Here is a 25,578-nt window from a genome sequence, read left to right as displayed (position 1 = left end):
ACATCTAAACTGCCACAAATTACACCAAATTACCATTTAATAATATTTTGTCCCAGGGTCCCCGTTTTGCTTTTACATATTCTATTACATAATGTACTTGAAACCCATAACCATAACAGTCACACACTCATTGAATTACATATGGATGGAATTACACTGAAAATAATCCTGAATATGAGACTAATGACTTTGCATTTCTGAAAAAAAAAAAAAAAAAAAAAAAACTCCAACTTAAGCAGAGTTAATGTGACTGGATCCATTGCGCGGTTTTTATGTGAAGGTAGTAAAATTTAAATATAGTTTAAGAAACAATTGCTAAATTCAGTGTGTTGAAACAGCTACTGACCAAGCTAACCCGTCCTGTGCACTGTTAGCTAACTGACGTGTTTACCATTAGCGCCAACGTTAGTCAGTCAATCAATCAAATAATCATTTAAAGTTGCTGTATGTTTGTCAATGGTAAGAACCAACGTGAGGTTGAACTTTAGCGCGAGTTTAGCTTAAGTTAGCTGGTAAGTCGATATGAATTTCTCCCTAAAATAATGCTAATTAAAAACTCGTGTTAAGGTTCTTCCTTCCGTGCTAACGTTGTGTGTTCAGTGTCTAAGTTAACATAAGTGAACACGAGGCAGTGTTTATGTACGTTATCCTTCTAGCTAGTTAACCTCTTTTATATGTAAAATTTTGTTTACTATCTGAGAGCTTCAATTCATTTCAGTTAATCCGATTTGACAAAACTTGTGCTTAAATGATAGTCTGCTGTTTTAGTGATATACAGCTTTGATTACAGTTGAATACAGATACCTAGCAGGTTGGTTTGGTGCACCTATACACGAGATAGTTCAGAACAAGGTGGAAATGTTTACACATTATTACCTTTCAATTTTTGTCTTTCAATAGTTTTTTAAAGAATTTGGGAATAGGCGTACTTATTTCCCCTGAAATGTATGATGTTTCTGGCATGAACCATTTCTGTTTGTCTGCTCTTTACAGGAGGAATTACAACAGATGAGGAAGATGAGGCATATAGCTGATGGAAAGCTCAGACAAAACACGGCTGACGCTTGTGGAGAGACTCCAACAGAAATTAACATCAACCCCGTGCCTTTCAACATGAACCAAAACAGTGCAGTGTGTCTCCCCCTGCTCTCTGAGAGTCAGAAGCTTATATGGGTGCATTCAAACCAGATCGACGTACAGCTGGATGGTGCAGCGGAGCTGGACAAGGCCTTCGACATGTTCCCGTACCTGACACAGAAAGAGACAGCTGCACTGGCGCAGCGCTGCTCCCTGCTCCCAGACCAAGTGAAGGTGTGGTTCATGGCACAGAGACTCCGCTATGGCATCAGCTGGGACTACAAAGACATCCGACAGGTTCAGAAGAAGTTCAAGTCAAGTGAGGGAAAGGCTCTGAGAAAGCAAGATCTGCAAAACGGGATAGGGGAAATGGTAAAAAAGAAAAGAAGAGAGAAGAAGAAAAAAAAGAGAGAGGTAAAAGAATCTGACGGGAAGAAGGAAGGAAAGGTCAGGGAGGAACAGGGTGCAAATGAGGGAAGGATGATGGGAGAAAGTGTTAGGGCTAATAAGCGATTGGAGAGAAACATGGTGCAGGAGCAACCGTTGAATAAAGACATAAAAGTGGCGAAAGTTGAGGGAGACAAAAGGAATACTCAGAAAAGGCGGAAAAGGATGGCAGTGCCCAACACAATGGGAAAGAAGAGGATGAGGCAAGGCAATGATGGTATTTTGGGGAGAGCTGGAGATGTAGAAAGAGGTGATCAAGTCGAGAGGGAAGCACAAAAATCCATCCAGTCAGAAAGAACACGTCCCACCAGAGCGAAGAAGGAAAAAGCAAACAAATTGATGTCTGTCAACGAGTGGCCTGCTGACAAGACCTTTGTGGTGCCCGATGAGCCCCTGGATGTGAGTCCTCTGCTCTTTAATGTACCTCCACTGAGTGACAAGCAGACAGAAGTGCTGGAAAGAGTTGATGTCATTCCCCCTCCCACCCGCTATACCGGTATGACCACTGTAAACAGCGGTTTTGAGGGGAAACCAGAAATGGAGACTAGGCTAGAGAGAGAAGTCAGTGCAGAGTTAACAAACAACATTTTCGTCACTGATGTTGGCAAACTGAAGGAGCTCCTGACCATTAGTCCTGTTGTCGACAGTTCATCCACCTGCAACCCACAGCAGGCCTCTCATGTGATAGACGCATGCACCCTTCACAGTCCGGTCCACTGCAGCGCAAAGTCGCAGAGTCAGTTGAGGATGATGAAGATTGCTTTCGCTCGCTGCCAGTATCCAAAGAGCGAGGACTACGACCGCCTGGCGATGTTGATCGGCGTCCCTCGGTACGTGTTGGTTAAGTGGTTCGGTGACATGCGCTATTATGTCAAGAAAGGGAAGCCCTCCTGGTTGAATCGGGAGCAGCACAGCCGGGCGCTGGCCAACATCAGGTACTGGCAGTATGTGAATGCGCTGGTAAAGGCACAGTCCAGTGAGGGCAGGAGAACCAGGAGGAAGAAGCCTGTGAGCAAAAGCTCTGGCAAGGATGAAAGTGTGAAGGTGCCTCTACAGTAGAAACGATGCCACAGCCTGTCCACCTAATATCCCACTAAAGGGAATGAAGACGAATCACCTCTTATCATTTGGAAAGATGCATCAGAAGCCATTAAATGTTTTACAATTTGTGCATTACTAGTATTTTAGGGTCAAGCTGTTTGGCATGCAGTTGAACTTTTTGAAGTGTTTGTTAAAAGTTTGCTAAGTTCCCTCCCTATGCTTTTATTTTGAATTTAGTGTTGTTTTACTGTTAGTTGTTGGTGATTACTTAACATGTTCGTTAACATACATGCACAGTATTTTCAAAAAGTGAGTCATTTGCAATCCAGATGCAGTTTTACATCAACAAGTCCTCTTTATGCTGTGCAGATGTTTTTATTGTCATTCAAGTAAAGCGCTTTCATTGCTTGTTGTTCGAACGTGACTCGTCTTATGATTAGTTACATCAAAACATTCACAAACTACAAAATGAACAACCTTTTTTTTTTGTTATATCAGTACATGAATATTTCATTTTTCAAAGGAGACGATGTTTCAGATCAAAATAACAATAACCACATAATTTTAGAGTGGTTTGTCTGTGATAGAAAGACAATCATAATCCACACCAAATGAACAAAGATATAGTACAATCCCAGGATATTATGTAGAATATATTGCACAAAAAATAGAAAAATAACTTTAATAGCTGTGACACTATCATTACTAAGCTCCCTCTGCTGTCACCAAAAACAGTCTTTGACACTAAAGATTTGTTAATATATTCTGTTCATAACATAAAGTGCAGGCGAAACATTAAAGGGTAGAATATGGTGCGCGGTCATATTCTCACATTATATAAAATTATCACTGTTGACATTTACAGATATTGCTTTAACATGTTCATGTGTTTTATCCTCATCTCAAGGAAAGTAAACATCAGATCAGTTAAACAATACAATGTGTACTGAAAGAGATGCTTAATGATAAGAATGAATTCCGTACATCTCAGACAAACCTACCAGTTCTTAAATCAACTATGATATCAGACCTGGGTCTCTCTCGGCTCCGTCAGTTCCAGTTGGCTGTGTACTCCGTCCTCTGTGGCTGCCAAAACTCAGCACCTTCAATAATGCGACGGATCATGGAGGCGGATGTGATGAGCAGGTGTCCAGCGGCCGTAAGGAGAGTGGAGGCCATGCGCAGGGCTTCCCTGAAAAATAGGACCGAGATAAACTGTCAAGAACATTTTCTACTGACACTGTGCTGCATTGGCTCCACCCAAGTCACATTCAATGTTAAAAAGTTGAGCTTTTAATCACTGGTATTGACTGCAAGTTGCTCTAAATTTGCATTGAGTTTATTCCCTTCTCTTCTGAGCAAAATTTTTTTTCTAAAAACAATATAAAATATATAGTTGTCAAAGATTAAACCAGTGGTTCTCTAACTTTTTGGCTTGTGACTCTATAAAAGTTGTTACATCCAGCAAGGAGTCATTTCCACTCTAAACTTTTAAAGATTTTCAAAAAATTAATACAAATCTGTGTAGCAGAATGTTATTTTTTCTTCTTCTCTACCCCGTTAATCACGAGAATAGGTTCTTGGTTGGTTGTCATTGGACCAAACTACTTAACTATATATTTAGTAAAGTAGCTTCACCTCAAATAACTTCAACAGTCAAATACTGCCGAAAAACTGTACACAGGAGCCTTTATTCCACAGAACGAGTGCTTTTATTTTTGATACTTTAAGTACATAACGTCCTTTGCCCTTTTTCTGAATGAAAAAGCTTTTACTTGGAGTAATGGAGTATTTTTACAGAACTGTATTAGTACTTTTAACAAATGATCTGAATACTTCTGCCACTGAAAAAAGGACGTAGCAAACAGCCTATAACAGCAAGACAAGTGCCGATGAAACTGTCTTTACTTCATTAAGTTGTGTTTTCAGAATGTCTTTTCTATAATGAGATTCACCACTTTCCCTTTGCCTTACCTGAGGACTTTTTTGGGCCCCAGACACTGGAAGTCAGCGCTCACCGAGTACAGGCCTTGAAATGTGGCCTTCACACTCAGGGAGCCAAACAAATCCTTTGGGCTGATCTTGTAAAGGTCAAAGGTGACACGAGCTATGTCTCTCCCGGTCCGAGGCTTGTTGTGGTCTTGGGATTTGAGCATGACTGCACCCTGGGAGGATCAGCAACGACGGTCACATATATTAAATATTGCATGCAATAATCAATATTATAATAGACAGCCTGTCCTAACCCCGAGGAGCCCTAAATCAGTACCCAACGTACCGGCTGTGGTCTCCATGTCTGCCCCGGCTCCAGGGCCATGAGCATGGTGTTGTCAGTCAGCGTCATGAGGAACTCATCGGAGTCTACCTCTGTACCGTCGTCTTCACAAACCAGACACACAGACACTGCAGACAGGGACAGCAGCAGCGCCTGGCATACCTACAGCACAGAGTAAAGTCAGTGTCACACCCAGAAAGCCTTCTGGATAAAAATAAGATAAGCTTTGCTGTCCTAAACAGGAATAAATCCACTTTTCTTTATTGTTATTTAACTCATACAGCATCCATGTTTGTAACCTTTAATGTCTGAATAACATAAAATGCAGAAAGTCAGAAACAAAAATGCATCCTTTATCACACTGACTAGAAATTTGAAGTCTGCTGCACTCATGGTCTTTATTAACCCTAGCATACAGCATTACTATTCAGTCTGGCTCTTAGCTTCACTGCAGACGTCTGTACACCAGCTCGAGTGCAGCCTTGACTCATGACTTGACTCATATGATCAATTGTTTGACATCATCACGGCCTTGAGATAATGTTACATCCTGCCAGCAGGTCTGAGACCATTATCTTTCAATCAACTTACTGAAACACTGTTAGTTGACTTTTTTTTTCTTTGTGAAGTAACTTCAGTTTTGATGCTTCATTCTTTCACCTTTTCTTACTTTTGTTTTACACTCTCACCCTTTCTTTCAGCTCCTCTAGGGTGCCAGCTGTGATGCCCTTCCTGGTCTCCCTGTTGTTACAACACACTCTGAAAGGGCGCTGTGGTGCAGACCACACGCGCTTGGTTACTGATCTGAGGACAGACAACACAGACAGGTAATTAAATTATATAACGTGTTGGGTTCCATTTAATAGACATAATCCCAGCAGACACTTTGACTTGACATAGCAGGAAAAGCTCTGATGGCTCTGTTTTATTCAATAATTCATGACAGTGTGACAGTGAGCCAGCATGAATAATACCAGGACTCTGAAACTGAAGCAGTTGAATTAAATTCAGCCATCTTTCATTTTATTATTTGCTTTTCTTTATATTTAGATGTCTTATATGAAAAAGGTCACATTTTCCAACCCTTGTCTCTTCTTGTTTTTTTCCTGTACAAAGGTTTTTCTACATTCAATCAGACGTCACTTCTTTTTTCTTTTGTTTTACTTGTTATTTTGAGGTGAAAACAGCAAATATTTGAAATCCTGTTTTTCTTATCTCACTGAAAGCGTTGTTACCTGTTCTCTCGCCATTATAATAGGATGAGACTTCAAAATGTCATAAAATAAGATATCTTTGAATTACATATTATATCAATGAGTTAATTACTTATTTCAAATATATCTAATCTACATTAATTGGTGATTGTTTGTTTTCGTGATCAAGCTACGGGACCTTGAAACAAATCCACAAAATATCAACCAACCAAAACTAATGACAAACTAATAAATTTACTTACTTGAGAAATGAAGATGTGGTATCCATTCTTGTCACTGTCTGGTTGTCTGTCCTCACGACGTTACTCTGTTGTATGGGGTCTGGTGTGACAAACTGTAATAATGTCAGTAGTTCTTGTGTTTGATCCAGCAACTGGACTTTGCTATGAACCTGGTGATTACTCACATACAGAACAGCACAGGGCAAAGTTCATCTGGCCTGTGTGTGTGTATGTGAACGATATTTTCTTCATCTGACAAAACAGATTTATTACCTCTATAGCGCGACTGATACTAGATTTTGAGGCTGATATTGATTCTGATATTTAAAAGTTCTTTCTGATAGTTTTTTAAATGACCATGTAACATAGATTAACAGTTTCCCCAATATTTGTTTTTTTTTTTTTCTTTTAAAAACTGTGACCACAGTGTATGTGACTGGGACATTTTACAGTTGAAAAATAAAGTTATCAGAGCTCTGTGGTGGTGATTCTGTTTCTAAATGCCTTCAGATGCAACTTCAGACATATGACTGTGGCACTGCAATTTCTTGTTAGGCTACTTATTGGTATGTATACAACAATACTGATGGGGTCCTGACAGGGTCCTTCTACAAAACAAGGTCACAGTTGATACACTACCTCAAGTACAAATTTCTAATTAATGATGAGGAATCAAACAATAAAAAGATTGATTAGGGGTAAACCTGGGGCTTTTGAGGCCCTTGTAATGAGCGATGTAAATGTTAAAACAACTTTAATATGTTCTTTTTTATAATATTCTAAGCAATTTTAGGACCATTGTAGGAATATAAACTAATATGGATACCCATTGACAGTGGTACTCACATGTTTCTTAGTTTCTTGTTTTTTATTTTATAATTATTTGTAAATATTTTATATTCCTATGCTCCATAAATTCGCTCATATTCTTCACAACATCCCCTCTTGTTTCTTAAAACATTTTCTTTTCTTTTTATACAATTTTTGTAAATAGATAAACAAATCAATTTTTCCCCTTTATTTGAATTGGAAATGTTACAAACAATCAGACATATCAAAAAAACTGATAAAATTTCAACAAAAAAGATTTAAATTATTGTTTTGTTTTTTTATTTAAAAAACAACAAATACATAGATTAAAAAAATGACAATAAATAAATAAAAGAGACGTACAGCGGGCAAGTCACGTCACGCCATATCCGGATAGTGACATTGGGTGCCATTGTTTAAATTATTGCAGTGCACGCGTGGACGGAGTTTCCCCCTCTGAGCCGATGTGTTTAATTCACAATCCCTGAAGCTCCGCCAATCCGGGACACCCAGGGTGAAGAATTGAGCGACTGACATGATTCCCGTGAAGGCGGGAGGATGAGAAGCAGAACTTGCAGTAGGAGCCTCTTTAGCTTTGTTTCTAGCGGGTAAACAACAACAGCGGTAGCGAAACTGGGATGTGGTCAGATACCAGCCTGCACCAGAGTTAAAACATCACCCCGGCAGCATTTTATAAACAACTTTGCCCCGAGTAGACTGTTGGTTCCTTGTCGGTTCTGTTGAAGCGTAGTCCGGGAGCAGTTTGTTTAAGTTGCTAAGCTAACGTTCGTTTTTTAACGTCAACTTTTGGTCAGTGAACGTCGCTGGCTTTGCTGCTTTTGACTGGTTCAGTGGAATGGCCACACGAAAACCAAAGGAACCTGGTAAGTGTTAAGATAATAGCTACGTTTAAACTGGGGTATGACACAGCGGGGTAACGTTAGATCAATCAATGTGTTTGACAGCTGATGGCAGACTGCTGTATTAGCATCATGGGTTGGGTTGGGTTGCGCGACATTGAAAGCATCAATCCACGGAGACCAGCAGGATATTTTAACCCTGCATGATTCAGTTAATTGAATGGACTCAGTAACCTGTGTTTTGTCTCCTGCACAGATGTCAGCCTTCCTTTTGCTGCACTTCAGCTCCTGGCCCCGCCTGTGCGTCTGGTGTCTGCAGCTCTCTGGAAAGTGCTGAAGCAGAAGGACGTGATGCAGTATGGGGTTGTGGAGGAGTTTGTGACATCGGCCTGTGAGTCTGTCCCTGGGCTGCTCACCGTGAGACACCAAGGCAAACTGGCACTGGGACTGAGAGGACGGGTGAGTCTTACAGGAGAAGAGAAATCAGCCTTTATAATGTGTGACTCCCATGATACCAGTCTCTCTCTCTCTCTCTCTCTCTATGTTTCAGCATCATATTCCTGGCTTGGCGTGTATATGTAGTGCGTGATTCATTGTCCTCCACCTTCTTTTCAGCTGATCTTGGAGCTGTGCTGTAAACAGCCTGATGTGAAGGTGATTGAGCCTCACCTGAAGAGGATCCGAGCTCCAGCTGCCCCCTCATCGTCCTCAGCTGCTGTGGTAAATTATATTTAATGCTCAGAATCTCACAAAAGTTGGGAGATTATTACAGAATTAAACACCACATTATTTTTGACCGTATACCTTAATACAGATGATATTACAATGTGCATTCATAAAATACTTAAAGTAGAGGACAGAGTTACAGATTAAGTAATGAAAATCAGTTGTAATGCATTTGGTATATTATGTTGAATCAGACTGAAACCCATTCACTCAAAACATTCATCTAAGGTCAGGAAATGACAAACCTGAACTTAAATTAAATAATACAATTTAAGATGTATTATAACGTTACAATAATCACAATCCCAGAGAATATCATTCTTTTATCATATCACGGTGTGAATAATATGTCTCTATCATCTTTCTGCTTCACCACTTATACACAGTGTTTCAATATTTGTAGGAATTCCAAAGGATTGGCTGATTGATTATAATGTTAAAGCAAATGTTGATATGAGTCTGATACACAGTGTAATTTCTTGCCCTTTTGTCTCCTAGAGGAAGGATGTAAAAATCATGAGAACAGTCGAAAGTTTCCATTCATTGATTCACACACTGCTAACAGACCCAGAAGAGAGAGAACAATTCTTCAAGGTAAGACCCTTTCCTCCAAAGTGAAACTTTTACTCATTTTAGTCTCTGTTCAGGTGATGTACGCAGGGATGTAACGGCCAACGACTCTTATTCTTTCTTCTGACAGGTGGAGTTTCCTGTGGATTATGGTCCAAAGTTTGACGAGGAACTGGAGAAGCTGCTGTGGGAGTTTTTGATTCGACTGGATCAGTTGCTTCCAGTTCCCAACTTAACTCAGGTAGTGATTGTGTTTGAGATCGGCCTCCCTTGTTTTGTTCCAAATAAAACAAACAAATTTATGTATTGCTCTTTTCAGTACTGCTTTAACACAGTTTCTATACTTTATAGACTGTGTCATGGCTCAGTGATACCCCACCTGTGCTGGAGGAGTGTGCGCGGTCAGCCACCCAGCCTCAGCTCCTCAACATTTTGCTGCAGCATCAAAGCTGTCTCGGTCATCTGGAATTAGCAGGTTAGAAGTAGATAACTAAAACAACTGTGACAGCGAGACTTTTGGTGCAGATTCCTAATAATTCTAATTATCCATTGTGTTGTTTGCTTTTCATAGCATCCCTCCCTCCAAACATGGGAGACTCCATCCTGGATTCACTTTCTCTGCCACCGTCTGGAAGAGTACCTTCAAATCAACCAACAGGAGCTAAAACGTCTGCTGCGGACCAGTCTGGAGTCACACAGACAAGAGACAAAACATCATTTATTACGCCTGTTATCGGACTAATATCTAATGAAGATGTGCCAATCATGATCTCTGCCAGAAAAAGCGCACTTAGAGGTGAGGAGCCAGGCAGCTCAAAAGATGCAACAAAGAAGAGCTCAGAACCAAAAGAGAACTTGAATTTCACTGTGGTTAAACAGAGACAAAAACCCAGTGATCACGGGGTGAAAGCGGGGGAAGAACAGCTGGAGGAGGAGGGGAACGCCTCAAAAAGAAGCAGAGGAGTGAAACGCAAGCAATGTGACAAAAGACAAAGTGAATTTGAGGGGGAGGGGGAGGGGGAGGAGGAGGAAGACGTGTTAGGCGTGGCCAGATCTGGGAAAAAGAGCATAAACAGGGTCAGTCACGGTAGATGTGACCAGAGAACAAATGAGGGTGAAGAAGACAAAACCGTAAGAAACAAGGAGGTTAACAGAGCAGATCTGGCAACCTGTCTGACCCAGGTGGGTGTCAAAACCCTCAACCTGCCCAATGATCCGTCCCTCTGCTCCATCTTTGTGTCTTGTCTGAGCTGCCAACCAAGAGTTATTATCAAAAAAATGTCAGTGGCTTCTGCCAGCGACAACACCAGTGGTAGAGGAGGAAAATCCATATATAAGGGACAGCAGACTCAACAGAGGAAGTCACCAGTCAAAACACCAGTGCATAAAAGCATGAGCATCCAACTTCAAAAGCCTGACTCGGACATTTCTGGCTTGGATGATAAAGAGTAAGACACATGGTGCAAAGTATGCCTTTGTATTATTTCAAGTGTGTATTCAAGTGTGTGTTCAGCCTCAAGCTTAAAAACCCCTCCTGCTGTATTTTGTTAACTAGCTTCTCTTCATCTGTCTTGGGTTCCTGTAAAGAATAATATGATTAAATTATGAATGTAAAAAGATATTCTGGTCTGCTGATATTTCAGATTTCCTTGCAAGAGGATAGTAGGACATACAACACATGCAGTTGTATAAAATAAATGGAGAAAGTGATCTAGCACTGCAGCACTGTGTTTCAGACTTTAGAAAAACAACTAAAAACAACAGATTTAGTTCAGTATTTCTGGTTTGTTTTGTCCGTCTCTCTGTGAGACAGCATTCGCTTTTTAAATATGCATGTACCCTATATTATTATTCTTTTAGAAATGCACGTCCTATGAAGAGAAAGTTGTCCTTAGACCTGCATTATAAACAGTCATGGTAAAGCAGATCAATGCATTTTAGTGAATAATTTTCTTGTCTTTTTACATTCACTATTTGCCAGCCATTGAAACTGACTTAACGGTTAAATATGTTGTTTCTATTTAACAGAAATCATCCTGTATTACCGAGTGTAAGCAGCTCTCCCGTACTGCGGAGCAATGCAGGTGATTTAACAAATCATGTAAACTAACACAAGAATTAAAAAACAATCACCTGCACAGGTTTAAACTGTTTACTTTCATGTTTAGAGATGTTGGGCCGTCCTGGAGATGTTGAAGACTACGTCGCTGATTCTGAGGATGAGGCGACAAAGAACTTCAAAGGCAGGGTATGTATGCTCAAATGAGAAAACGGGCTTTTCATGGGCAATTTCAAACAAATATCATATTGTATCGTGAAGGACTTTAAGCCTTGGAACACTAGCAAGTTATTGAAAAATCTTTGGTTCAATAAATAATTTTCCTGTTACAGTTGCACTAATATTTCAGTCTTGTGTTTTTTAACTGACTGTCTCCACCAGCTGTTCATAAAGCGCTACTACAAGACCAAACACGGCACATACATTCCCACTCTGAGGGAGTTCTGGAAACCTGGGATGGCACGGCGGGACTTGCTGTCTGCTGGCAGTAAACGCAGATGATAACATAGATTTCCACTGCCACATTTTGTCAATACTAGATGACTCGGACTGTGGAAAAGCTGGATTTCTCCACCAGCTTCAGTACATTGAATAAATAAGAAAAATCATTTGAAATGCACCAGCCACTGTGGCTGACAGGCCTTTTTTTTTTCTTTTTTTTTTTTTCTCTTGTATTATGTTGTGATTGTAGCTGAATTCAGCTGATCCATCTAATTTCAACTTCAAGTTGTGTAATCATAGAAAACAAGCCCTGAAATGGTGCTGACGCTGATTATTGACTATATCATGCAAATAAAACTTTGTTACTTTAAAATGTTACTGTACAGTTTTTGTAAATAAAGATTAGACATTATGTTACAAATTGGTACTTTTTTATAAACATTTATGAACTGTAATGTTCAATTAATAAAGGTTTTTTGTGTTGCAATCATATTTTGTCACTTTGTACATTATTTTATATTTCGTTAACTACTTTAAAGTGTCCCTTGGATCACATTTGTAAACTACCCAGGTAATGGCACAAGGACAAAGAACTCTGACCTTAATGGTAGCATTTGGTGAATTAGTTTTATAAAACCTGGCACAACTAGGTTTTTCAATTGTATATAAATTTATGTACATAAACTTTTATTATCTGATAAAATGCACTGTCAAATGACTGAAATTTTCCCACTTATTTATAATTTGAATGTGATTCTATCACAGATGAACTGCCTGATCTGTGGGGTGTTATTTTAGATAAGCACTTTGTGAAAACTTTTACATAAGATTAGAAATCTTCAAGCAGAATATTACAAACATCACACCGGAAACTTCAAATAGTGGAAGTAATCAAAATACAAGACAAAATTAAGTACAAATTAGTTTTGTCGCCAGTGGAGGCTCAGAGTCGACAGCTCATCCCTCCAGTCACTGTGATGGTCTCTCCAGTGATGTAGGAAGCCTCCTCAGAGCACAGGAAAGCGATCACTCCACCAATTTCCTCTGGCTCTCCAATTCTGAAGGAAAATATGAAATGTGGTATTCATAAATTATCCACCCAAAGTACAGGATATTAGTGACAAGTTGCCATGTGAATACGAACTGTACCTTTTAATGCTGAGCTGCTTTTTGAACTCGTCCATGATGTCTTCATTTTGCCATAACTGGAATAGAACAAAGTAAAATATTACAGACATTCATCAAGAGTTAAAAAACATGGTTCGAGTGTATGATACAAAGAGAAATGTATTTTTTCCTCCTCACAGCAGAGCTGAAGCGAGTCTTAATAACTCCCGGGGCCACACAGTTGACTCTTATGTTACTCTGAGCCAGCTCAGGGGCCAGTGCCCGGGTCAGACCCAACAGGGCTGTCTTACTAACACTGTAAGGACCCAAAGCCTGCAGGAAAAGAATAAAATCATAAAAACATATGGTGTCTTCAAACCTTTAAAGCAGTCTAGCAGTCTGACAATGTAATAAATAAAATGAAAACTAAAAAGTCTTTTTCCAGTTTGTCATAGAATCAAAGACACACACTCAATCACAGGGGGAAAGTGAAATCATAATGATCATGGGAGAAATATTCAAATTTTACTCTCACTGACCTGCATTGGTTGGTATCCAGCCACAGATGACACAAACACTACATTCCCCCCTCTACAAGAAAAGTACAGACACTTCAAAGCATTTGAAATTAAAACACAGTGAAGAGTTTTATAGTCTTTATTGTTTGGTTCTTGCCAATTGCATTAAGCTGTGTAATCTTTTGTCACTCACCCCCTCTTCGCCATATGAGGCGCCACCAACTTGGTCATGAGGAAGGCTGATTTCACGTTTACAGACAGGATCTAGAAGTAAAAACAATTGGGCTGAATACATAATTTTCATTACTAAAAGGAATGACAGAAGGCAGAAGAATTGTTGTTCAAAGACAGAAGCCAAAGACTCATTAAAATAATTCTTCTGATTGACGTTTTTCTGCTTTATAAACGGGTATTTGAGCTAATTTCTGCTATGTACCTTGTCCCAGACGTCCTCTGTGGAGTCCATGATGTTTCCAAAGAAAGGGTTGACTGCTGCATTGGACACCAGGATATCAACACCTCCACACTTCTCCAGAGTCTATTCCAAATACAGAACGATTGTTGATGAGGTTATGAGTAAATAGAATCACCTACAGCCTCATTATTATGTGTATTTCAGCCCCGGGGCCCAAACTTGTTGCAGTTGTCTGAGATCTACATAATAGTGGTTGATTAAATTAAAAAGAAATAATAAAAATCATATACAGCAAAATTTGGTATCCACTATCCTATAATGTTATGTGAGAACTCCACCAGACTCCATAAATGCTCCTGATGACTCCCCAGATGCATCCCTGAGGGTGGGACTCACCATTTGAACCAGTTTTTCTCTGTCTTTTCCGTCGCCAACGTTACATGTGGTCCCAGTCACTTGGATGTTCTGGCTCTGCAGAAGTGCCACTGCCTTGTCCACATTGGCCTGTCGCCTACTGCTCACCACCACATGGGCTCCCCTCTTTCCCAAAGCCTGAGCTGCTGCCAGACCAATTCTGATGAGTTGAAGAAGAGCACCAAGACAGGGGACCTCTGAATTAGATTAAGCTTATGGCAATTATGATGAATGTGCTGTTTTAAATGATATGCAACTTACTACATACTCAGATCCCTTTAGGAACGTTCTTAATGTCTAGACTTTGCAAAGGTATAGACTGCATATCAGAAATTGGCAGGGCATCAGACAGGGATTTGACACAGCCACTTCCTCAGTTACTGTTTAGGGTATCTTAAATGGGCAATAAAGGAGTCATTAATATGATTCTTACCCATCTGTGGACGCAGTGACTATGGCTACCTTTCCAGCAAGGCTGCTTTGAGACATACTTCTTTGGCCAGCAACAGGGTTGGTCCTAAGGCACCTGAAAACACTCCTCAACATCACCTGTGAACAGAGAACAGTCGCTGATATTTTTTTATGAAAACACTGGGTAACTAGGGTAGAGGTCACCTGAACTGTGGCAGCTGAGATATGATGAATAAAGAGTCAATTGAGATGGAAACCACTTTTTCACAAGTCTTCTAATCTTATAAAACACTTATCGATACATGTTGAGGCAACAGCAGTGATAAAATACTTGATCGGTATTTACAAAGGCAGACTCAGACAACTCAGTGCAAATTTATGCTTTTACCTAGTGGGCTACCTTGTATAATGCAATTATACAAATATGACCAGGAGCATTATCTCACCCTGCTGTTCGTGCAAAATTGAACACGAGGTTGCACAGAGGAAGAATTTGTTAAAATAAGTATTGTGTCAGGACCTTGGACTACTGACGGTTCATATGTCGCTTAAGTCTGTATTTTCCGGGTAGAAGTCCTTCTGTCAAAATAAAAGCCTCCAGCGAGCAGTCCTTCGGAGTTAGTGGTTGTTTGATTCACTATAACACCCATGTCTGTTGAAATAACAATGTGAATTTGTTTAACATAATTGCAAAATTTGCTGTATCGATCGATGATACTAATAGTGGGGCGTACATATGTTTCTTTTTTTTTTAAATCTAGAGGTTAGTTATCTGATTTACGGCAAAAAAAATTCGATGGTCCTTAAACGCAACCCATAAAAACGAGCCAATCACACAAGCGCTGTACTCCGTGCTGCAGCTAACTGTCCGATTTCACAGATACTGGATTGGTCTAAAGCCTGGCGCTGACACTGAGGATAGGCTTTTAGATCAGCGCACTGCGTGTACTTCTGAGTAGGCGGAGATCATTTTGTTGTCATCGCCGAAGATGATTGAACGGCGATGGCCACAGATTTTCACGCTTGAAAAGAAGTGATTTTACGTATCATAGACTGTACGCCGATACGAAGTTTATCGGTGATAAGAAAAAAGCAAGGTAATTGTTTTATGACTACGGCTTTGGGTGCTATCGTTGGCTAGGAAACAACTCGGCTTTAGCGCTTTTACTCGGCGGTGCCATTGTTGTTTTGAACTGAACGTTAGCGTTAGCAGCGAAAGACGAGAAGATAACCAGCGTTAACATAGCTAACATTAACACCACCAAGCTAGCGTTACTAGCTAGGCCGCGACAACATACCGCACGGTATTCTAGGTAGTTACTGTTTAAATTAATTATCATTTAACCTGGTTACGCGGTTGTTAAGTGGCCAGCTATACATGATATTTTAGATAGAGAGTGCACACCACCCGTTTATCTTTGATGTTAAGTTAACGTTAGCTTTTTCTGAACTGGCTGCATTTAACGTAACGTTACTGGGCGTGGAAAGGATAGACAGGTGTTGCCGCTGCCTGCCTACCTTTCATTTCACATGTGTCTTGTATGAGTCTCCTTGTGTTATAAATAAGTCGCGAACAAAGCGTGAAAAGCGTTTCTACGTGGATTGCAGGATCCCTATGAAGGCGGACGACGAGGCACCCGGACTCTGAGATGTGTCCTGCCCAGATACAGCTGTGCCTCGGCACTGACTCTCTGTGGCGACCAGTACATCCATGAGGACCACCGCCGATCTAGATGGATGATCCTGACTGATCTGGAAGCTTGAGTTATAGTTTCCCTGAGACATAACTGATAATTTATCCACAATGTCTGTCTCCGTGAGTACAGTATTTGTTTCTTTGTTTGTATGAATTTGCATGAATGCTTGTAATGCAATCACAATGATGGACAAATGTGATCAAAACTAAATTGTAACAAAATAATAATTAGCATGGGATTTTTTTATGATCCTATATTATCTCACCGTATCTACCTATTTTATCTGGACAGTCATTGCCTCCATTACTGTTCTAAGGGGGTCCCACATGGCTCAACTGAGCCTAGTTGTCCCCAGGGGGTTGGTTTAGAAAATGAAAGGGGTCTTGACTCTCTGGCTTTGGGTTGGCAATTAAACCCTAAACAGCAAGGGACAGATGTGCCTCTCATCCCCTCCCCCTCCCTCTCATCTCCCTCATTACCATTAAGCCCTTGTCCATTTGATCATTGATCCTCCCTGACTGTGCCCCTTTTTCTCTCTGCTTCCTGATTACTGACACAGCTGTGAATTTTGAGTTAGTCATGATGCTAGCTTTTGCATTTGCCATCTTTTTTTGTTCACCCATCCTCTTCCTGTCCTCTGTCTCTCACACATACATTTTACGAGATCTTCCCAATTCACTCCTATTCACGCTCCATTCAACAACTCTAAACAATCAAGCTTTTTATACTCCTGACTTAGCATTGCCATGTCAATGTACTTGTTTGTTTGTGGTGTGCAGATGTAAGACACTAGCTTGTGTGAATTTAGGCTGTTGATTAAAACCCACTTTCATATGGCTGTTTGGTGTGTGTGTGTGAATTACTGAATGGGTGGGTCTGTGTTCATGATTTCTGCTCTTGTCTCCTCCTCCCTCCCAGACGGTATTGGCAAAGGCACTGTTTGACAACACAGCAGAGAGCCCAGAGGAGTTGGCCTTCCGGAAAGGTGACATCTTGATGGTTCTTGAACAGGAGCAGGGTGGTGGGCCAGGCTGGTGGCTCTGCTCCCTACATGGAAGACAGGGCATTGCCCCTGCCAACCGCCTTCGTCTCCTCCAGACCGCCCCACCCCCAGGCTCAGAACTCCGCCATGGCCCCAGTGAGGACTCTGTTTACTTGTCACCTGGTCCTGCGCTGGCTCGGTCTGCTGTCAGCAGTAGTGCAGAGGACATCGATGGAGTGTATCGCTCCCCGCCAGGTGTGGGTGAGGGAAGAGGAGCGGGAGGTGCCTCAAGGCCAGGGGAGCTCCGCAGAGTTGAGGGTGGGCGCCCACGCTCTCACTCCAGCTCTGGCACCCGACCCAGACCCGACTGGGATATTGGGGTGGCAGGGCGTCCACGCTCGCCCTCTCTCAGAGGACGAGGCACAGAAATGACGGGCACACTTTATCAGACTCCAGTAAGTCCCATACCCTCAGCAGCTCAGCATGCCAGGCAGCCTGCAGCTCTCATGGCTTCAGAGTCTGTGTACCTCTCCCCTAGTGGAGTGCCGAGGGCGGCTGATGAGCCAGAGGACAATACATATTTAGTCCCTAGAGAAACACTAACTGCAGGACACTCGGATGACTGTTACTTGGTACCCAAAGGTACACCACTTGCAGGTGATGATGTTTACCAGTCCCCATCAGGAGGGGTTGTGGTTACTGCTGTCTGCTCTAATGGCCCCTCTATAATCAGTGGAACAACAGGTACCCCCCAGTCCAAAGTGAGCCAGGACACACCCGGGATGTATCAAACACCCACCCCTGTGGGAGCAAGCCTTCACAGGACTTCAGCCACAGTTTTGGCTCACCAGCACCCATCTCAGTTATCCTCTGCGCAGGCATCTCCCAGGCCTCTGCTCAAGGGAGTTTCACCCAACCCTGCTGTTGCCAGGGGCAAACCTGGTCTGGCCTGTCACAGGGGATCCCCTTTGCTGGTCAGAGCAGGTCAGGTCAGGGTTCCTGGATCACCAAATTTTGCCCGCAAACCTCCTCCACCAGCTCCTCCAGTGAGGGGTGTCACCAGGAAAGATGCACTACAAGCAGCACCAACATCAGTCGATTCTAACTCTGTCCCCAAACCCACTGCTCAGACCACCTCTGCAGGCCTGCAGCAAGAAGAGGGCAAACAGAAAAATACTTCTCAGAGTAAAGATGAAAGGATGAACAATGGGTTGGAGAAAAGCAACAATGCGCACAACAAAAAAGGAGAAAGCCAGGATTACACAGATCCAGTGGATGACCAGGTATGTGATGGCTACTTCACTTACAACTCTGTTGAAACAGCATGTTCTGACAGCTTTCGCTTGACCAAGGCTTGCAATCATAATTTGGTTTTGTATATTTATTGCCTTGGTAGGTGTATGATACTCCTCCCAGTGGCAGGTGGCAGCGTCCAGTCCCATCTGCCCTTGGTGGTGAAGATGATGATGGCATCTATGACACCCCTCGCAGTCTCCCACCACAAGCTGGTTCTGAGACAGAGGTAAAGATAACTCTAGTTACTTTGCATTCCTCGCTGGGCAACAGATAGACCCATGTGTTTTTTTTAGAAGTGAGTTCCCTTTCAGATCTGTCTTATCCTGTTTAATCTCCTCTCACACTGAGGGGTCAAGTCAGTGACAGTCGATACTTGAATTGTTCAGACTTTAAACAACAGCAGCTGTGTGTGTGTGTGTGTGATTGTGTGTGTGTGTTGCCTTACAGTAGGAAACATCTTATCGTGTTTTTATTTCCTTGCGATATTCTCAGGTCAAGTTTGAACTGATTAATATCTAATCAAAATGGCCATTTAAATAAAAGTTTTCATCTGGAGTTGTGTACAGACAATACTGTTTCATCAGTTTTGCACCTGTATATGTGATGTGTGTGTAATTCCAATCTTCCATTTATTAATATGACAAAATAGAAATCCAGAGTAATACATTTCCAAAGAAATAGCTGGGAACTGTGGCAAACTGGTGTTCATGTCTGTACAAGTGAAGCATTTCACCAACGAGAGATGACTATCAAATCCCCTGTCACCATTTCTTCTCACATTCCACCATTAGTGTGTCTCCCTGCCCCCCTTTAAGGCAAGGCCACACCTGTCTCAGTCTGCTGTGGGAGCCTGTCTATCCAGTCCAAATGCTGCTTCTATTTTCTCCCAGTCACACCCATCTGTCAGGGCCATGCCAAGGCCACACCACTACCATTACCCTACCCCCCGTGGTCTCCCCTTTAATGTTACTTGAACATGTCTGCCAGCTGCTGGATAATTTTTTCCATCGTTGCCTGCAATTACTGTATGTGGACTGCAGACTCACTGCTTTTACACTTTGATGTTAAAAGGTCCAAATGTGTCTCTCCCACTGGTGCTCAGAGACTCTGTTGCATCTACTTACAGATAGTTTTTTTACTTTCAGTCTGATCCTGTGACTGTATGTCACCCAGTTCACATGTATATGCCAGGTTTAAAAGATGTCTTAAGTCTTTTAAACATCAAATTGTGACATTTTATTGGTACAAATTCTATGTACCCACAGTGAAGTAGGCTCCGCGTTCACCATTTTCAGTCATTGGCACAGAAACCCCATTGTGAATGCATTGTGTTCATGTCTCACCGTTGTAGGTCTATGATGTCCCCACCATCACCCTGAATGTGTCCACATCAGATGTTCAGGCTGATGAAGTCGACGACGAAGTCTACAGTGTCCCCACACTTCCAGGTGTGCCTCTGGGGCCAGGAGAGTCCATCACCAGCCTTTCTGGTGAGGATGTTGTCCAGGTTGGGAAAGTGTATTGTGTCCCTGGACCTGAGAAACGAGCCAGCAGTGGAGATCATAAACGAGACTCCTCTGAGCCTGACTGTGGCATCTATGACATGCCTGCTCTTACAATTGAAGTCCTCCCTCACTCTTCCTCGTCCTCCTCCACCTCTACTCGCCGTCTCTCTGTCTCTAGTAACGGTTCAGGTGATGTTCAGTGGAGAGCCTCACTTTCCAGCCTTGTCCACTCAGTGCTGAGCACAGCCTCCTGCTCGGCCTCCACTCTGTCATCACGAGACCTGGCCACCTCATTGGCTGAAATCCTGTCCACCTGGAAAGCCAGTCATTCGGGTGATCCTCCACCGCCTCTTCAGCAGGCTTGGGCTCGTCTGTCAGACCTGCTTCCCGCCTTATCCGCTATCGGCAACGCTCCTCCATCCGAGGGGCTCTTGTCACTGGTCCAACGGTCCCTTGAGGAAAGTGCCCTCCTTTTGCAGGCTCAGGGTCGCCCCCGTCTGCCTTCCCAAGAATCCCTGTCCCGCAGGCCATTACCCGCGCTCCCAGTGCCTGACGGGAAGTCATCTGGAGGTGGCATGGGCTCCCGTAAAGGTAGCTGGATCCAGGAGAGGCCCCTTCCCCCAACCCCTCAGCCTGCCTTCCCCTTGCCTCCTGCTCCGTCAACTGTTACTCTCACAGTGGGGCCTGTTAATGGAGAAGATGATCCCAGTAACGAGTATGCTGGGATCGGTTTGACTCCCATCCCTGCACCAGTGCCTACTGGAGACAGTGTTGGATATGTCAAGCTGCAGGTCAGTTTTCATGAAGAAATTAATTTATTGTTATACAGTAGTACAGTTATCAGTTATCTGATTAAAAACAGTCATTTATCTTCATATGTTTTTTTATTTGTACCTTTCATTCTTTTCTGTTTCAATTTTCTGAGGTGTTTTTGTGCTTCAACACATGTGCTTTCCTTGTAACAATTCATTTATGTCCTAAGTGCATGTGTAGTTTTATGGTTACAATACAATCAATACACAGACTGCAAATGTGTCTGTGAACACGCCTGACTGTTCTCTCCTTCCCACACCAGGGTAAACCTGAGCCACCTCCTGATGCCCTGGCTGAGAACGGACAAACGATCACTGCAGAACCAAGGGTGAGTCTTCCCTCTTTGTATTTTTACCTCAACATACACAATCCTATGCTGTCATTTTTTTTTTTTGTAGCAGTACAGAAACAAACACAACAAGTCTGCACAGATAAGTCATTGATTCACTCTGTTCACAGTGCACTCTGTTTACTAATGAGCAGTGTGACTCATTAATCCAGACTGCAGCACCTCCTTGGCTCATGATTTGGTCTAAACCCATCTTCACTCGTTACGCCACCCTCACCATGTTTACCTAGCGTCGCACAACTTTATGTCAGATTCCCCTCTATGGATTTCTGACTCATGAATCTGTTCAGTCATTCCAACATCAAAGCCGACAGCTGGAGACATGTAACAACATATGTAATCAAAGTTACAATCATGTGTTTGTCTTATGTTATCTCTTAAGTCACTTCTGTCCTCTGCTTGACACTGATGTCATGTCTTTTTTATCGCTCCGTCTGCATTTTCTTCTACTCCTTGCTAGATTCATTGGTTACACCATAGACGATCAACAAGAGCTCACTTGTAAATCTTAACAACATTGCCTTACATTGACTGGATGCTGCAGGACAATAGGTGACAGAAAAGCACAGTCATTCTTTCAACAGTGACACTTGCTGATGTACCGTATGCGTGCGTGTTTGTGTCAGACTTTCACTGACTTTTTTTTCTGCCTTCGAGTCTGACAGTTTGTTCTGTAGCAAAAATCAGCTTGCACAGACTAGAACCTTTGGGTAACCTATTAGAGTTTCTTAATCAGTCACTTGACCATTGTGCAAATTGATCGGAGAAGTCTGCAAGTCTTCTGGTATGTGTTTACATAAGGAAGCTCTAATATTGAGTAGTTGGATATAAACGGTTGCAAAAGAGCAGGGCTGCAACTAATTCTTATTTTCATCATGGATTTATCTGTAATTATTTTCTTAATTAATTGTTTGCCCCATAAAATGTCAGAAAAATTAAAAGTGATTGTTATTATTTCCCATGGTCCAATGTGATGTCTTTACGCGTCTTGCTCAGTCCAAACTCTAAACACATTCTGTTCAATATCATATATGACAAAGGAAAACATTAAATCCTCACAGTGGATAAGCTGGAAGCAGAAAATTGAATAATGCTTCCACTTCTACTAAAGAATAATTTGAGTGTAGTGTAATTAAATGGCTGACAGCATGAATTGCATTTGTGGTTGTTGTGTATTTTTTCAGACAATGGTTGTCATTCATTTTCCCCTGATAAGATTTTTCCAGCTGTTTTTCCATGGTTTCAAAGCATAATCCTTTTTGTCACAAGACCACGTAGCCTCCTAAAGATACTAAAGTATTGTTAGTGACTTATTTGACACTGTTTCCTGACTCTTCCGTTTCATCTTTTCTTGCGCAGTTGACCCCGTCCCCTCCACTGCCGGTGTCTCTCTCCCTGGAGGACTCGGAGCTGCTGTCCTTCTACTCCTCTCAGAGCCTCGCCCACCTCTCCTGCCTGGCAGATGCCATTGATGTGCTCTTCAGCAGCGTGCAGGGGAACCAGCCGCCCCGCATCTTCGTCGCCAGAGGAAAGAGTCTCATTGTGACAGCACACAAACTGGTGTTTATTGGGGACACGCTCTCTCGCCTTCTCACCTCTGCCGACCTGCGGGCCAAGGTATCTGGAGAAATCCCAATGCACACTTTGTTTTCATGCCGTTACTTGTGTAAAATCACGAGAGTTTGTCTTAGTTAGACAAATGTCTTAATCTACAATAACAGGCTGATAATTCATATATAAAACATGTAATAATTGTGTTTTTATTTCTTTTCCCAACTTCAGATCACAACCTCGGGGGGGCGTCTCTGCCAGGCGTTGAAGGCAGTTGTGGTGGCAACAAAGGGCGCTGCACAAAGCTACCCCTCAGTATCTGCCACCCAGGAGATGGTGGACCGTGTCGCTGAGCTCTCCCAGCAAGCAGCTGGCTTCTCCACTCTGCTCCAGCGTCTGGCAGAAATATCGTCATGATATTTCATATCACTTGCGTAAAAACTTTGTTGACACTACACATATATTTTCTCTCTTTGAGATGCCTTATTTGTTGGTAGACTCTTTCATTACCTTTCGTTTCAATGGGATTGAAGCAAGTGAAGTTGAATCCTGAAAGTGTTTAGCCTTGCTGCAGCTGTTACTAAGCTGGGTTTTGACTGTGCTGGTTCTGTCCTCCAATTGTGTGTTGGTTTGCCTTTGTTTATATACTGACCTCTGTGCTTTCGTGCCAGGCACACTTGTCTTTTTGAGTGTTAACTTATTGAATATTTGAAGCCCATCTGTGGCTTTGAGTGTCTGTGTGGACTGCTTATTTTGGGAGCTTTGCTTTATTATGTTTGCCGCATTTTCTTTCCCTCACATGATAGCCATTTTTCCTTCCTTCCTCTATTTATTTAGCCATCCCCCCCATTCCAAAAATAGCACAGAAGGAGGCCTTACATCCTGGATCTGGCCTACTTATTACTGTGATACCTGAAAGGCCTTTTGTGATTAACAGTCTGAAACTGTCAAAGCAGCATATCAAGTGTTTTGGGCTTAATATGGGAGAAATGGAAAAGGGCGTGGAGGAGGAAGTTTGCTCGACTTCCATCCAAAATCTTTGCAAGTGTGTGTTGTGTTTGTGTACTGCCCATTTCCACTAGCAAGGAAAGATTAGCTGTGGTACAGCTTGAAATCCACTCATTGAGGTTTAAAAGAAACATCTCAATATGTGTTCAATTTACATTCATGCAGTTTTTCACATCTCACGAAGAAAAATTCACAAAAGTCCTGTCTGACAGAGAGAGGTGATATCCAAGAATTGACACAGCGACTAATCGTGAGCGATGACATTCGGGCGAGAATTGCCTAATCCTGTTCTTTCCCACAGTCACATGACAGCCTGACAGTGGATAGGAAACCTGCTGACCAAGGTTACCTGTTTCCACATGTCCTGTTATGATCTGCATGGTTACGTTTCTTTGACTTTCTATGCTTTTTATCTTCATTTCCCATAAGATGCTTGTCAACAGTGCTCACTCACGTCTGCTCTGATAGGTTCAAGTCAGCAACCTTGCTGTGAGGGAGTGTGGTAGAAACTAAGGCTGGTTATTATATTCACAATTCATTATGAATGGAAAGCATAGCAGTGGAACATAGTTCACTGTACTGAACATCAGTATCATGATTTAACATTTGATATATATCAGTATTTTATAAAAAATAATAATAATAACCATATGGCCGAGCCAGAGTGAAACTGTGAAATGAAGCATATCTAACTTTTTGATTGAAATGGGAAAATTTCACATTTTAAATCCATTGAAACGCGTACCTGTTTTTCCGTCTGACACTAGTATATTGTCTGACCGCACATTTTCATTTATTCCAGTCATCAGGTGCAATGGTCTACACACAGACAGCTCAGTCTGAGGCTGTGGTGGAACATATAGTAGACTGGAAGTTGAACAAACATATTGTTTGACACACTTAACGCTACAAATCTTAACTGTGTAAACACATGGCCAGTTTGATCCTGGAGGGTGCTCTTCAACGTTAGATTATAAAGGTTTTGGATCTGTCTTCTCTGACGTTACTCATATTACTTAACCTGATATTCCAGTTTTATTTCTCTGATCCAAGTCAGTATCGTCAGGGCATTGCGTAATCATTTTTTCAGTTGTATGGCTCAGTTAAAATCATTCTTCAAGGAGTACTGTTTTCTCCTGCTGTTACATTGTCTCTTCTGCAGCGTCACCTTGTGGAGGTTTGAAGTATTACCCAATGAATACCTCCCTGCCAAAACACTACACGTATGAAGAGAGCATGTTCGGCATGTAAGCTTTAGTTATATATATTTATTATGGTCAGTTTTGGTTTATGTTTTTTGCTTTCCAATTTGCATGGCTTTAACTTGCTTAGATTTTATAAATGTACAACCTTTACCAGGGCGATTGTAATTGATGATTTACAACGAACAAAACATGTTTGTTTTTTTTTTGTTGGTTTTTTTTTGGAAAAAATATCTTAAGTTACAATTTAAAGATATGGCTGTATTTTCTTTTGTACAAGAAAGTTTTTTACGCTATGTGAACTCAAATGAGTCTGTTATCCATATTCGCTGAGGTATAGAAATGAATCTTTGACTTTTCTCCTACAGTAATATAAACCTAAACCTCTTTACTTTACACTACATTTGATGTCTGTCTTGTATTCCTGTTCAGAATGCACAAATACAACTTTTGCAATTAAACAAATGTGTTTGGATTATTTATTGCAGTTTGTGATTGTAAAAAAAAAAAAAAAAAGTTATTTATCATATCTACAGGAACAATATAGATACCGTACCAGAAACAATGAT

At 41.7% G+C, this 25,578-nt stretch overlaps 5 protein-coding genes across 6 annotated transcripts; 3 read left to right on the top strand and 2 right to left on the bottom strand.

The window, feature by feature from the left end:
* Positions 1 to 12: 12 nt before the first annotated feature.
* Positions 13 to 3,056, top strand: homezb (homeobox and leucine zipper encoding b). Its single transcript, XM_087171264.1, has one exon. The coding sequence runs from the start codon at positions 1,009 to 1,011 to the stop codon at positions 2,581 to 2,583; it is 1,575 nt and encodes a 524-aa protein (XP_087027390.1). The 5' UTR covers positions 13 to 1,008; the 3' UTR covers positions 2,584 to 3,056.
* On the bottom strand, positions 2,921 to 6,452 carry cideb (cell death inducing DFFA like effector b). The gene is made up of 5 exons (XM_023396739.2): positions 6,297 to 6,452; positions 5,530 to 5,644; positions 4,844 to 5,002; positions 4,540 to 4,730; positions 2,921 to 3,757 (listed from the first exon to the last, which is right to left on the bottom strand). Exons 1-5 carry the CDS (start codon positions 6,320 to 6,322, stop codon positions 3,616 to 3,618), a joined length of 633 nt encoding a protein of 210 aa, XP_023252507.1. The 5' UTR covers positions 6,323 to 6,452; the 3' UTR covers positions 2,921 to 3,615.
* Positions 6,453 to 7,624: 1,172 nt separating this feature from the next.
* tinf2 (TERF1 (TRF1)-interacting nuclear factor 2) lies at positions 7,625 to 12,231 on the top strand. The gene is made up of 10 exons (XM_023396773.2): positions 7,625 to 7,969; positions 8,202 to 8,404; positions 8,561 to 8,665; positions 9,170 to 9,265; positions 9,372 to 9,482; positions 9,593 to 9,716; positions 9,813 to 10,689; positions 11,270 to 11,325; positions 11,410 to 11,489; positions 11,682 to 12,231. Exons 1-10 carry the CDS (start codon positions 7,942 to 7,944, stop codon positions 11,799 to 11,801), a joined length of 1,800 nt encoding a protein of 599 aa, XP_023252541.1. The 5' UTR covers positions 7,625 to 7,941; the 3' UTR covers positions 11,802 to 12,231.
* A 118-nt stretch (positions 12,232 to 12,349) lies between these two features.
* On the bottom strand, positions 12,350 to 15,236 carry dhrs4 (dehydrogenase/reductase (SDR family) member 4). Its single transcript, XM_023396774.2, has 9 exons — positions 15,053 to 15,236; positions 14,629 to 14,744; positions 14,178 to 14,355; positions 13,803 to 13,904; positions 13,560 to 13,630; positions 13,388 to 13,439; positions 13,047 to 13,181; positions 12,891 to 12,946; positions 12,350 to 12,799 (listed from the first exon to the last, which is right to left on the bottom strand). Exons 2-9 carry the CDS (start codon positions 14,739 to 14,741, stop codon positions 12,685 to 12,687), a joined length of 822 nt encoding a protein of 273 aa, XP_023252542.1. The 5' UTR covers positions 14,742 to 14,744; positions 15,053 to 15,236; the 3' UTR covers positions 12,350 to 12,684.
* Positions 15,237 to 15,589: 353 nt separating this feature from the next.
* efs (embryonal Fyn-associated substrate) lies at positions 15,590 to 25,474 on the top strand. Of its 2 annotated transcripts, XM_023396771.2 has the most exons (8): positions 15,590 to 15,703; positions 16,215 to 16,422; positions 17,222 to 18,568; positions 18,682 to 18,807; positions 19,933 to 20,877; positions 21,162 to 21,227; positions 22,608 to 22,865; positions 23,031 to 25,474. In XM_023396771.2, the coding sequence occupies exons 2-8, from the start codon at positions 16,411 to 16,413 to the stop codon at positions 23,214 to 23,216; spliced, it is 2,940 nt and encodes a 979-aa protein (XP_023252539.1). In that variant the 5' UTR covers positions 15,590 to 15,703; positions 16,215 to 16,410; the 3' UTR covers positions 23,217 to 25,474. The 2 variants fall into 2 exon arrangements, with proteins under 2 accessions (XP_023252539.1, XP_023252540.1); XM_023396772.2 differs by lacking the exon at positions 15,590 to 15,703 and having other exon boundaries at positions 15,755 to 16,422.
* The last annotated feature ends 104 nt before the right edge of the window (positions 25,475 to 25,578 follow it).

This window comes from Seriola lalandi, unplaced genomic scaffold (genome assembly GCF_002814215.2).
Source record: "Seriola lalandi dorsalis isolate HSWRI2012SDOR001 ecotype SW California unplaced genomic scaffold, Sedor1 jcf7180002054983, whole genome shotgun sequence".
NCBI lineage: Eukaryota > Metazoa > Chordata > Actinopteri > Carangiformes > Carangidae > Seriola > Seriola lalandi.
This window is presented reverse-complemented; position numbering and strand designations above follow the sequence as displayed.

What these genes read in the sequence shown, in the direction of transcription:
- homezb (XM_087171264.1), top strand. Translation starts at nt 1,009, where the DNA reads ATGAGGAAGATGAGGCATATAGCTGATGGAAAGCTCAGACAAAACACG.
- cideb (XM_023396739.2), bottom strand. Translation starts at nt 6,322, where the DNA reads ATGGATACCACATCTTCATTTCTCAA. An exon ending in ACCACATCTTCATTTCTCAA is followed by an intron (nt 5,645 to 6,296) that starts GTAAGTAAATTT and finishes GTCTGTCCTCAG; the next exon opens with ATCAGTAACCAAGCGCGTGT. An exon ending in AGACATGGAGACCACAGCCG is followed by an intron (nt 4,731 to 4,843) that starts GTACGTTGGGTA and finishes TGATCCTCCCAG; the next exon opens with GGTGCAGTCATGCTCAAATC.
- tinf2 (XM_023396773.2), top strand. Translation starts at nt 7,942, where the DNA reads ATGGCCACACGAAAACCAAAGGAACCTG. An exon ending in CACTGGGACTGAGAGGACGG is followed by an intron (nt 8,405 to 8,560) that starts GTGAGTCTTACA and finishes CCTTCTTTTCAG; the next exon opens with CTGATCTTGGAGCTGTGCTG. An exon ending in CGGTCATCTGGAATTAGCAG is followed by an intron (nt 9,717 to 9,812) that starts GTTAGAAGTAGA and finishes TGCTTTTCATAG; the next exon opens with CATCCCTCCCTCCAAACATG.
- dhrs4 (XM_023396774.2), bottom strand. Translation starts at nt 14,741, where the DNA reads ATGTTGAGGAGTGTTTTCAGGTGCCTTAGGACCAACCCTGTTGCTGGC. An exon ending in CTGGATACCAACCAATGCAG is followed by an intron (nt 13,182 to 13,387) that starts GTCAGTGAGAGT and finishes CTTTTCCTGCAG; the next exon opens with GCTTTGGGTCCTTACAGTGT. An exon ending in AGACTCGCTTCAGCTCTGCT is followed by an intron (nt 12,947 to 13,046) that starts GTGAGGAGGAAA and finishes GTTCTATTCCAG; the next exon opens with TTATGGCAAAATGAAGACAT.
- efs (XM_023396771.2), top strand. An exon ending in TTGGATATGTCAAGCTGCAG is followed by an intron (nt 20,878 to 21,161) that starts GTCAGTTTTCAT and finishes TTCCCACACCAG; the next exon opens with GGTAAACCTGAGCCACCTCC. An exon ending in CGATCACTGCAGAACCAAGG is followed by an intron (nt 21,228 to 22,607) that starts GTGAGTCTTCCC and finishes TTTCTTGCGCAG; the next exon opens with TTGACCCCGTCCCCTCCACT.